The 12,575-nt window shown below is 50.7% G+C and overlaps 1 protein-coding gene across 8 annotated transcripts in view; it reads right to left on the bottom strand.

Moving 5' to 3' along the window:
- Positions 1–5,630: 5,630 nt before the first annotated feature.
- FBF1 (Fas binding factor 1) overlaps positions 5,631–12,575 on the bottom strand; it is a 33,926-nt gene continuing 26,981 nt past the window's right edge. For 5 of the 8 annotated variants that reach the window (XM_024101676.3, XM_042841136.2, XM_024101678.3 and 2 more), the window contains 9 exons: positions 12,411–12,550; positions 11,558–11,676; positions 11,082–11,204; positions 9,902–10,087; positions 9,353–9,529; positions 8,327–8,464; positions 8,083–8,221; positions 6,726–6,856; positions 5,631–5,840 (listed from right to left, as the gene is read on the bottom strand). In XM_024101676.3, coding sequence (XP_023957444.1) covers positions 5,763–5,840; positions 6,726–6,856; positions 8,083–8,221; positions 8,327–8,464; positions 9,353–9,529; positions 9,902–10,087; positions 11,082–11,204; positions 11,558–11,676; positions 12,411–12,550 — 1,231 coding nt within the window. In that variant the 3' untranslated portion in view covers positions 5,631–5,762. The remainder of the gene's footprint in view (positions 5,841–6,725; positions 6,857–8,082; positions 8,222–8,326; positions 8,465–9,352; positions 9,530–9,901; positions 10,088–11,081; positions 11,205–11,557; positions 11,677–12,410; positions 12,551–12,575) is intronic. The other 3 variants (XM_024101681.3, XM_065562737.1, XM_024101679.3) reach the window with 2 other exon arrangements.

Genomic DNA, 12,575 nt, shown 5'->3' with positions numbered 1-12,575 from the left:
AGGCTAGAATGTCAAGGTACAGCGTAGTTCTTCATACAGAGCTACACACTGAAACAGCTGAGATGCTTGTGTCTTCTTTGCACCCGTTTCCTTCTTGTTTTACAGTTGGGCGGGCGTATGATTACATTAGCCTATCTAACCGCTTCAGATGGCTGTTGTGTCTCCTGGCAGCAATAGGAGGGGAATTCAGGCCAGCCTGCGGTCTGCTTTGAGGAGGTGCCATTGATTCTCAATGTAATAGCCCATAGGGGGTTACTGGGGATCAGATCAGCTCCTTCCGTGGAAGGGCTAGAGCGGGGGATTAGGGTTTTCCCACAGCCAGCTCAGCTCTGTGTAAAGAGCAGAAACATAATGAGAAAAACCCACATCTAAGCTCAGGTAACACTGAGTGGGTTAGGCCTCACCGAAAGCCTATAGGTCATGGGTTTGAGTCTCACTTGAGCTCACGCTGCAAGACCACCTCCAGTTCACCCATTTGCAAAACGGGTACTCAGCTCATTGAGTTAGGGCAGTCGAAGGTGGGCGGGCATGACGCTGACCACATCACTTCCTTGGGCAGCAGTGGCTTTGAAACTGATGTGCCTTAACCGCATCAGCCCGATGTGCCATTGGTTTGGGGGGGGTCTTTGACCTGACTGGGACTCTCTTGCATGTAAGGGGAGCCAAGTCACATTGTGAATCAGTAGCAGGGCTGGGACTAGAACCCAGGAGTGCTGCCTCCCTCACTGTCCAGTACTGTAACCCCTAGGCAACACATCCTCCTTCAGCTGTGAGCATGCAGTAGTGGGCAAGATGCAGCTCCCGAGCACAAGGGGCGGGGGGCGGAATGCGAAAAGTAGCATCTGGATTAATTTTTAATATGTTGGTGCACATGGGTTTAGATGAGCCCGTTGGGTTCTTTTCTCAGCTCCACCACGGACTCCACCCACCTCTCCCAGTCTTCAGTGGCATTGCAGACGTCACCAAGCGCTGCACCTGACATCCTCTCTGGCTCATCTCTGCAACAAAGGCCACAAATAGCTCAATTACAGGAGCAGGCGCAGAAACAATTTAGACCCTGAATTAAACCAGCTTTGTCTCCAAAAAGGTCAATCGTCCTCCTCCTCTCCCCCAAGGTCTCCTTCTTTGTCTCCAACAGAACAATGGCAGCGCCCCCGCCGTGCTTGAAGACTGGGATCAATAACACACAGGCACAGAAGCGGATCATGGCGCTGTCCAAGCCCCATTAGTCCCCTGCTGCACTTTAATTCACTCCCCGACAGAAGCACAGGGCTAGATTCTGAGCGGACTCCAATGTAAACCTGGAGTTACCCTGCTGAAGTCAATTTGAGTTACTCCAGATTTACCCAGTGTAACGAGATAAGAATCCAATCTGTGGTATTTGACGCTGTCCGTCCCCATTATCTTCAGATTCTCTTTCCTTCCAATCTCTCAGCTAGATTGACCAGACAGCAAACGTGAAAAATTGGGATGGGGGTGGAGGGTAATAGGAGCCTATATAAGAAAAAGACCCAAAACTTGGGACTGTCCCTATAAAATCGGGACTTCTGGTCACCCTACTCTCACCACATAAATGGCAGCCCAAATAAACAGCGTTTCTCTCCTTGATGGGTTGGCAAATGGCTGATAATGGAGCATGACAAGGGTGGTTAAATGCACAGCCCTCTGTAAATTACTCCATAGGGCAGCCAAGAAAAAGAAACGGTGCTGCTCTTTCGCTAGATTCTGTTCAGGGGCGAGGGCTTTTGTTCCTCTTACAAGGCGTTCAAGATTTTACTATATTATTTAAAATATAAAAGCAAATGCTGGGGGTGGTGTGGAGCAGATGCAGAGAGACCAGTTCTCCCTTTGGGTACATGCTGCATTTGAGAGTAATGAAAATTGAAGCTTGTCTTAAGACTAGCAGAAAACATTTGGCACTGCTAGCACTCTTCCCCTCCGTCAGCAGCTGAGAGGCTCGTGTTCTTTATCCAAGGTCGTTGTGTTCTTACAGCAGAGTGGGAGAACGGCTCTGGTATTAATGTGGGAGCTGCACCACGGCTCTTTGACTAAATCACTCACAACAGCAACAAAGACACAAACCTCCCACGCTGCATCAGCAGCCAGCGAGCAAGGCTAAGCGGAACCAGCATGGCCGAGAGAGAATCCACAACATTCTGCAGACAGTAGGGTCCTAGGCTGGATTTTAACCAGTGACCCAGCATTGGAAGGCTCTATGCGCCTTTACCAACCCCAAGAATGTAATTCCCCTTCCCAATCAAACTAGCTTCTTCTCCAAAGGTACGGAACCTGCCAGCGCCCCACAGCATCTCTGCTAGCCTGCTCAGGCCTAAAGCCGGACATGAACCAGACTAGACCAGTCACCCAAACCTGACCCAACCCTGAGTCATTCGAACCCAACCCTTCCCTCGAACTTCCGTCAGCACTGCTGCTGCCTCGCCCTTGGGGCTCAGCCTGGTGGGGCTTCCTACTCCCCACACCTGGGGCCAGTGATCTGTTTCCAACTGCCTCCTGTCGGGGAAGGGAACGGAGCAGCGGCTGTATGTGCCATGCCTGCTGGCTACCGCCACCTCGCTGTGCTGGGACTCATCAACACACTCCACTGCAGGCATACCACAGCCAGGTGGTGGTGGCCAGCAGCAGCGGGTCATATAGCCACTGGTGCACTGACCCCACGGGCAGGAGGAGATCAGAGACGCCCTGACCCAAGCCCAAGAGTGTTGGGTTGTGTTCCAGACTCAACCCAAACCTGACCTCTTGATGACAACTGGCAGAGCGCGTAAGGGATACTTACAGTTTTACAGGGATCCCCGGCATGAGGTACATGCATAACTGTTTGCCAAAGGATGGCATGTAAGGTCTCTACTGAGTGCCAGTAGCCCACAGGGAACCATAATCATTGCAAATGCACGTACGGAGGCTAGTTAAGAGGTATTTGTACTGAAAGCTATATTCTTAAGGTATGTAAGTTAAAACAGGTCACCAGAAGGTGAGAAATAGATTTTGGACCGGCAGAGGGGAGTAAATGTTTGTCTTTCTGGCTGGTCATTGTGTATTGCATGTCTAACACTGTAAGTCTATTTGCTTGATTGAGTTGATGCTACTGAAGAGACTGTAAAGTCGACAAGAAAGGAGCACACAGGAAAAACAGCAGGGAGGATCCTGTTTACAAGTAAAGCCAATAGATCAGAAACGGGCCGGGCCACCGCGTCCCACAGCTCCCATTGGCCGGGAATGGTAAAACCGTGGCTACTGGGAGCTGCGAGCAGCCATACCTGTGGACGCTCAGGTAAACAAAGTGTCCCTGAAAGAGCCATGAACCAAGTTTGGGAACCACTGCAATAGATTGTAGGTGCTGTAACTTAGGGTGCAGAAAGACACCCTTCACGGAGGAGACAAGCTGAACATGTGACTTGTTTGAGGAAAACGGGCACACAGCCTACCTGGCTGAGAAACGTTGGCTATAAGACAGGACAGTAACTAGCCATGGCGGTCTAGGCTCTAGAATGCGGTTATGATTTTATTTGACATTAGGGCTGTCAATCGATTAAAACAATGAATTGCGATGAATCGCTCTGTTAAACAATAACAGAGTACCATTTATTTAAATATTTTGGATGTTTTCTACATTTTCAAATATATCGATTTCAATTACATCAATTTCACGATAGAGATTGCACTAAAGTTCTTGGATGAGGTAAATTGAAAATACTATATCTTTTGTTTATCATTTTTACAGTGCAAATATTTGTAATAAAAATAATATAAAGTGACCGCGCACACTTTGTATTCTGTATTATAAATTGAAATCAAATAATTGAAAATGTAGAAAAACATCCAAAATATTGAATAAATTTCAGTTGGTATTCTATTGTTTAACAGTGGATTAAAACTGCGATTAATTTTTTAACTAAAAAAAATTGTGAGTAAATCGCATCAGTTAACTGCGATTAATCGACAGCCCTGTTTTACAGATAACCGTTTGCTTCCAAAACTTCTACTTGTTACTACATGACTATATTTCACTAAATAAACTGTTACTTATTTTCACTACAAAAATATCTCAGTGCTGTGTTAAACGGAGCAGCGATCTGAAGGGACATGGGTAACTGGGCAGGACTTTTCTGTGGAAGCAGCATGCCTGTGAATTCTGCAAGTGCCCAGTGGAACAGGGGCTGGTTATGTGAGGGTTGGAATGTGCCTAGCAGTAGCCTGTAGAGAGAGTGGGGCCTGCATAGGCCTGGAGGGAAGTGTTTTTGTTGCCCATGGCCAGGGTTGGCGAGCTGACCCTCTGGCACAGATCAGGCTTCCTCATGCTAAGGGCAGGGGGTAGCAAGGTGCCTCACACCCCTGGGTACCCTCAGGCAGTGTCACACTAGCTCTTGAAGTCAGGTATTGTTGGGTTCAGGTCAGGTTAGGTTGCAAGGCTCTAACCCAGCCTATGAAAGGGAAGAGGGAAGATAGCAGAGCATTAAAGACACTGAGATGCAGTGGAAGTGAAGTGAACTATTCCTAAATCACAAAAACTTGGTTCCTTCTTGTTTCCTTCACTCTTCCCTTATCACTCAACATCCAGCCTTGGACACAGCCATGGTACAGCGGATAGGATTGCCGGTGAAAGTGAGTGAGGGTGGGGGCAAGCAAGCGACAGAGGGAGAGTGGCTGGAGTAAGTGGGGGCAGGGCAAGGGGCAGGGCCTTGGGGAAGAAGTGGCTGGGTGCTGGGAAGGACGCCGAGCCCTGTGTAGGGGGCGGGGCTTGGCTGATTAAGGGGCCCATAAAAGCGGCCGCCCAGCCAGGCAGCGGTACAGCTGCGAGCAGCGGCAGCAAACAGGGGAGTTTGAGAGAGAGTTCTCATTGGAGGAGAAGGTACCTGTATTTGCATCTGTCCTTGTGTGTTCTTGTGTGTTTGTTTGTAGGGGCCGGCAGGGGCTGGGTGCTGGGAAGGACGCCGAGCCCTGTGTAGGGGGCGGGGCTTGGCTGATTAAGGGGCCCATAAAAGCGAATGGTGTTCGGTTTTGTGCAATTAGAAAGTTGGCAACCCTAACAGCAGATGAGCCGTCCTTTGGCTGGCTAATGTGAAATGAGTGTGGTGGGTCTTAGGCCATGTCCCAGTGCACAAGTGTGCACATCACCATAACCCCCTACCACACTTGAGGCTTTCAACAAAGGTGCCAAGAGACAGGATAAATTATAAATGGGCCACGGCGACTGAACTACCTGCTCAGGCCGAGGAGGTAGTCCCTGCTGGTCATGACTGAGGCATTCCAGCAGGGCAATACATGGAAAGTTTGCACTGGTTCAGCCCATGGTGTACCTGTTCTTGGTGGTGTGTGTACAGATCGCTAGGTGCTCTCACATGGGCCAGTGACTCCATGGAGATCCCTAAGGACTTCGCTATTGCCAGGCTGTTGTACACGGAAGGTGCTTCAACACTATGGTGATAGGTGACAGCATAAACCAGAGAGAGAGAGAGATGGGCATAATGAAAAGACCGTCCAGGCTCTGAAGGGCTCACAGCTGAAGTAATGGAAGACTTTAGGCTATAGGGCTCTCAGTCGGACATAGTTAAAAATTCACACGCGAAGGGGTCATTTTTTTGTTTAGTTTTTTAAACTAGCTGCTGCCTGACTGAATGTATCTGACAATTTATATTTTTCCAGCCATTCATTTTTGGATTTTTAAAAAAGATTATAAATTACAAAATCCCCCGTCGTCTTCGTAGAAAACGCCAGCTCAACCAGCGCTGCACATGGGGCTGGACTCATGCTGTCGACATGTTGTAGGAAGCTTTCTTCAGGGTCTCTAGAAAGAACTGCTCGTCTTCCAAGAAATCCCGGTCCTGCAGAGAAAGATGGGAAGGGCCATCACTGGTTGTGGCTGGACTCCCTGAAGGTAGAGTACAGATGCCCACATGCCTGGTAGATAATCACTGTCTTAGGAACTGACATATAAGGGAAGTATCAGAAGCAGTCGAAGCCTAGGCTTTGGGAGGTGAGTGCACCAGCAAGTACAGTTACTTACTTTGTTGTAACTGTGGTTCTCCAAAATGTCTTGTCTGTGTGGATCCCAGTTAAGGATGCATGAGGCACATGTGCACCTTGAATGGGATCCATACAGCCAACTTGAATAACCTTTCTTTCCTAGATAGGAACATGAGGATTCTAAGGGATCAAAGCAGAATCCCAATTTTGCAGGGGTGTTGGGGGAAGAGCAGGCGAGTGACTGGAGAATCTGGAGGGAGTGGGAACGTCAAAGCACCAGAAGAACAGGGATTAACCACCTTGATAAGACACCTTCCATCTGAGGATCTCAGAAAACTGGGTCTGGAGCAGTACATACACCCCACTCCAGTGGTGAATAAGGCTGTTAACTCGCAGCCCAAGTGGGGCAAGCCAACTAGGAGCTTTGACGATGTGGTTGTCCAAGAATTTATGGCTGTCATTGCTTCTGTTGTTCATCCACTTCTGCTTTAAGTGTATCAGGGAAACACCAGGGTGTCTGTTCTCTAAAATGACCCTTTTGCAGCACATCACGGAACAAACAGCTTTACTGCCCAGCAACAACCTTCAGAGAAAAATCCACCCATTGGCAGGTGGCACTGAGCCCTCTCTTTCCCTCTTCCTGGGAGAGTCCGAATGGTGCCAAAGCCAAAGCCCAGCTCAGTAGCAGACCTGATGTTGGGTCCCTTTTACATCGGAGCAAATGCTACAGAACCTCATCTTACCCGCTCGGCTGTGTGCTTCAGCAGCACTAGTCTGGCATACAACTCAGCGGGTCCCGCTCCTGCTGTGCCCTGGGTGCCCCCCGTCCTGCCAGAGTTGTGCCAAGGTAAGTCTATAACAGGAGGGGGGAAATCTGCAAAGAAAGCACAATAGTGCAGAATACACACAGGGTTAGAGCAACGTGGGACATCCGTGTATTCTCTACAGAGACACTCAGAAGGAGGCAGGGAAGTTGGACCCACTAAGCTTTCCTAGTATTATTGCTGTGCCCGTGTTTTCATGTCCTGGGGGAGTATGGCAGTCCCTCTTCCTGGGACCTGAGGAAATTGTGGGGATTAATTATAATGATTATGTGGCACTTCTATAGCCTCTTTCACGCAAGGATCCTAGAGCACTTTACAAACATTTAATTAACCCTCTGGAGTAGGCAACTCATTAGTCCCATTTTACAGAAGGGAAAGAGAGAAGTTAACCAATTTTCCCTGTCCAATGCAGCAAGTCAGTGGCGGAGGCAGGAATGGAAACCAGGACTCCTGACTCCAATCCCTTGCTCCGACCACGAGCCCAGCTCCCTCTTGCGAAGAGGTGACTTCAGAACTCGACTCAGGTCTTTATCCTTTGAAAGCCAGAGAGCTGAACCACAGAGATGCCCCACCCGCTCTGTGACACAAAGATACAGGAGGTGCTGTCCCTTCGGCCTGGTCCACACTTAAAATTAGATCAAGTCGCTCAGGGCTGCAAAAAATGTCGTGCCCCGAGCACTGTAGTTAGGTTGACCTGACCCCTGATGTAGACCCGGCTAGGCTGACAGAAGAATTTTTCTGTTGACTTAGCGACTCGCTTTTAGAGAGATGGATTAACTCCGCTGATGGAAAACCCCTTTCCGTCGATATAGGAAGCGTCTACACTACAGTGTCACAGCTGCAGTGCCGTAGCTGTGCCACTGTAGCAGGTGTAGTGTAGACATGCCTTTCCTCTCATTTCCTTGCTCACAGGAACACGGGACTGGAGAGGCCTCTTGGGTCATTGAGTCCAGTCGCCTGCTATCACAGGCAACCCCGGCACGTTGTCCTGGTCATACATTTATCAAACTCCACCTGAAAACCAGTTTGGTTTCTTGCCTCCACTCCTCCTATTGGAGACTGTACCCCAACCCCTCTCCTCTGGTGGTTAGAAACCTGCTTCTAAATTTCCAACCTAACTTTCCTCATGGCCAGTTTATTCCAGAGCCAACGTTGTCCTTTAGGTTAAATAGCTCTTCTTCCTTTCTGGGCTTCCCCCCTGATATATTTACAGAGCAATCACTGAGAACAACCACTCAAGAGCTGTTCTGTGGGCAGGTGTGAAGGAGCAGCTTACAGTGCGTGCTGGAGAGGCTCTTGGTTTGAGCACCTGGGTGTGGCCCCCGGGGCTTGGTCAGGAACTGCACCGGGCTGTTCGGAAGCTCCTCTCGCAGCTGTTCAAGCTGTCTCCTTTGATGAGCCAGGTTCTGGCGCTCCTACCCGGCCCGAGGGGAGAGAGGGAGAAAGGCTGGTTTACTAGGGTCTGGCATGTTGCGGTACATAGAAAAAAAACGAGAGGGGAAGCGCGAGGATCTGATTGCCTGGTGCAGGTGCTGCTCCTGCTGCCTCAGCCGTTCCAGCCGCTGCTGCACGGTACCCAGCCTCGTCTGATGTTCTGACTCCACCTTCTTCGCCTCTAGCAGGGCTCTCTCCCCCTCCTCGTACTTCTGCGAGGACAGCTGGGGGACACAGCAACACAGAGCGTGAGTGGGGGGCGGGGGAGCAAGGGCGTGACGGCGCCCAGCGGGGAGGAGAAAGACCCATGTAAGTGTCTCTGGAAACCCCGGCTCATTTTGTGTAGACCACGACATCCTGGACACTCCCATCCTCTGCTTACCCACCACACTAGTAAGGCAGGTGCCGCAGCAGGGCAAGCTTCCCCTAGGCCACCCCATTCATGGGTCTCAACCAGGACCTGGGGGATCTCTCAAGGATCGAGTGGGTTGCTCCATCTCCATGGTTTCTCTGCCAAGGCTCGTCCACTGGGAACTCAAGTGAGACCAAGTTCATTTCATGCAGGCCACCCAACAGCCACCCGATAGGAATGGCTCTTGGTTGCCAGGGACTTGGCCTGGGATTTGAATCTGTGTCAGAGGTGGAGGGCTCTGTATCCCATCTCCTACCTCCTGAGCCATCTGGGTACTCTCCTCCCCCTCCCCCACTATGGATCAGACACACAGATCCTTGTATTACGACGCAGGTCTCTGTATCCCTTTTTTATTTTCAAGTGCTAAATCACTAACAAACATTCATGTAAAGAACCATCGCTCCTGGCTGTTGACTTCTATAGCTCTTCAGCCAGAGATCCCCATGTGTTTTATCAAGGGGGGGGGGAAATATCACTCTCCCCCCTTACAGATGGAGAACCAAGGCAGAGAGAGAGAATTGAGGTGCCCAAGGTCACCCGCAGGATGTCACTGGACGAGCGGGGAACTGAAGTCCCATTCTCAAGCCCCTACACCACTGCTGCCTCCACTTCCTGTATGGCCTTTCCTGGATTCTAATGGGGAAGGACTGTGGGTGCATTGACTGCAAGGGGTTAAGAGAGGAGGAGTCGTCCTTCCTACCTTGCTCATGCCGTCAATCTCCTCTGCCCTCTGTTTGACGTGCAAAGCGGCCGCATTAACCCTTTCCTTCTCGAGTCTCAGCTCCTGCCTCTCTTGCTCCACAGATTCCCTTTCTCTAGCCAGCTGCTCCTCCTTAGCCCTCAGCTCACTGGCCTTGATTTTCAGATCCGCTTGTTCCTAGGAAGAGAGCATCAATGGTGGCTCTCTATCGGCTCCTCTCCCGAGCACTCAACCCAAGTGCTCAGAGAGATCCGTGATAGAAGAGCCCCCCCCAAACCCCTGGCCCACTGGAGGATTGTTCCCTGCTGTACATTTACTAGAGCGCTGGCTTTGTTGTGCAGGGAAGGTCCCCAAGCATTAGCGTTCAGGTTGTTTCCTTCGCCCTGCCCAGACAGAACAGCTGGCTCAGGAATCTGGGCCAGTCAGAGGAAGGGTTGGAAGGTTTCCCTTCACCTACGTTATTCAGGGCTCCATGTCCCCCTATAGAAGACTCCTTCCTACGGCAGGAACACATGCTACAGGCAAAGTGCTGCACTGAGACTGCTGTACCTTTGCCAGGGTCATGATGGCCCCTTCCCTCTGGGAGTCTATCTGCAGGGCACGGTCGACGTCACGCTCCATCCGCTCCTTGCTCAGCTTCTGCTGGGTGTGGAACTCCGACCACTCCATGGCGAGTTTTCGACGCTCCTCCGCGCACTTCTGCATGACTGACTTCTGCTCCTCCAGCAAGACGTTCTGTGGGAGCAAAGCATGAGAGATGCAACCAAGTCCTCCAAACCAGAGAGATGTAGGGAAGGTTGACTTGAGGTCACAGAGAGTACCCCTTCCACCAGGAAGAATGGAAAAGGAGCTCCTTATGCTGCCTTCAGACTGAAAAGGATTCCTGCTACTAAGATTTCCACTGCTGCTCCTGGGAACTGGGTATCATTCTCATACCCAGACAGCAGAACCCCCTTTCTGTACTATGGGGGCAGGGGTTTTGCACTGTTCCCACAACACGGCAATGAAGCAGAGGCAGTGACAGCAGATCTCACCACCCTGTGGTTGAAACAGGAGTGCTTTTCAGGAGGGGAGCGTTACAGCAATGGGTTTTAAAAGTACCGAGTGACTAGCACCCTCCACTTGACATTATTTTCCTGCCTTCAGCCACAATCGGTGGGTTTTCTCGCTCACGTGACCTAGTGTGTGTCATTGTTACTCTGTACAACAACCAATGTCTGCCAAACCCGGACAAGCCTACCACCTTCCTGCTGACTAGTGCCATCCCAACGCCGCCTCTGTCACTCACGCTGTCGATCACTGTGCCACATCTCTGGGAAGAGCAGACAGGTGCTACCCCAGCAAACACGAAGCGCTCCAGGAGCACGTGCGCCTTGCCCAAGAGTGACAAGTGAAGTCTGATAGGTCAAGTCACATGCTGGCTTATGGTTCTGATTGAGCAGGAGGGCAAGATATTGCCAAGTGAAGCGTAGGGTATTGTGATGCCTCACTGAAGTCCCAAGTGGTTAATCTCTGAGTGGAACTGCTTCCCGCCCCCAAATCTACTCCTATTAGGTTAATATCCTTGAGCTATGCTGAATTCTACGTCGATTTATTTCCATCCTGCCCTTTGTCCTCCAGCAAAAGGATTTTTCTCCTGGCCTTGATGCCATCTGAATGAATGCTACATAATGGGAACACTTCCTCCTTGAGACCATCACGTTCATTAAACATCATGACAACACCGGACCTTTGCCCGCTCCAGCTCTTCCCTCTCCATGGTCAGCTGCTGGGTCATCACCCTCCGCTGTTCCTCTAGCGAGCGCTGTAGAGATTCCACTTTGGATTGTTCTGCTGTCACCCTCCAGCGTTCCTAGAGCGCGGAGACGACAGCAGATGGGGGAGAGCAATGCCTGGGTTACGTGAGCCTATGGTACAATCATGCCTTAAATTGAATATTTAACGCAGATATTTTTCCACCACCACCTCCGTTTTCTTTGACTTCAGGGCAGGGCCTGAGCCTTGGAGGTTCAGGCCCTGCCCTGAGTTTTCCCCCACCAAGCAGGAAGACAGTTTTTCACCTGTGGAAAAAAATTGGCCTCTCACCATGGCTCTCCGCAGGTTGAGGAGAGTTCCCATAGTGGATACAGAACATGCAGGCCCCCTCTCCCCCCCGTCAGAGCCGTTAACAGAGGCTGAAGACCCAGGTTGTTGGCCTTGCCTCACCTGCTCCAGGAGACGAGTTTGCTCACTCAGCCTGGCCTCCATTTTAGCGATGACCTCCTGCAGCCGGCTCCGCTCCTCCTCCATGTCCCTCTGCTGTCGCGTCAGTCTGTCCTGCAGCACTGAGGGGAGAAAAACCACCGTGCAGCAAACTGCAGCCATTCACAGGCTAATCCCACAGTCCAGCGCAAGCCACCATTGTGTCCGTCTTGCAAAAAAGTTGCAAGGCCGGATCCTCAGCTGGTTTAAACCAGTGTCACTCCAATGGTGCTGTGCTGGTTTACAACAGCTGGGAACTGACCCTCAGTCCCAGCCACCTGGGATGGCTTCTCGCTGGGAGTGCTGTCTGGCTACAGGACATTCCCAGGGAGCCGCTTTCAGCACAGAGGATCTTTGGCGCTGTTGTCTTGCTCAGGTACAGCCCTGGACAAGGCAATGTTCTTTTCAGAAAGGTAAGTGCGTAGGAGAGCCACAGATGGGAACATCTGCTAGAGTGGACGGATGATCTTGTGATTAAGACACTGAACAGCGATCTGGGTCCAATTCTCTGCCATAGACTCCATATGTGCTTTTAGGCAAGTCACTTAATCTCTCTCTGTGCCTCAGTTCCCTTTGTGTAAATGGGACAGGGATCATCTTGCTCTCTGTTTGTACAGCACCTGGCACAATGGGGCCTGGTCCATGATTAGGGCTCATAGATGCTTCCACAATACACATCTCCTTTTGGACTGTAAATTCTTTGGGGCAGTGACTGTGTGTGTGCATACAATAGAGCTCTGATTGAGGTTGGGCCCCTAACTGCTACTGTAATAAATAACCATGACCGTGATTGCTAGAAAAAATAAAAAGCAGGTACCCCTGAGCTGTTCGTCCCGCTGACGGGCTCCAATCTCGAGCTCCTGCGACGTGTTGTGGTGAGTAGCCTCCACCTTATAAGAGAGGTCACTCAGGTTACTGGAAAACTTCTCCATCTGCTCAATGACGCCATTCAGAGACCTGCAAGAGGAAGGGGTGGGGCCAC

This window comes from Chrysemys picta, chromosome 12 (assembly GCF_011386835.1).
Source record: "Chrysemys picta bellii isolate R12L10 chromosome 12, ASM1138683v2, whole genome shotgun sequence".
Lineage (NCBI taxonomy): Eukaryota > Metazoa > Chordata > Testudines > Emydidae > Chrysemys > Chrysemys picta.
Note: the sequence above shows the minus strand (reverse complement) of the source record. Positions and strands in the feature narration are given on the sequence as shown.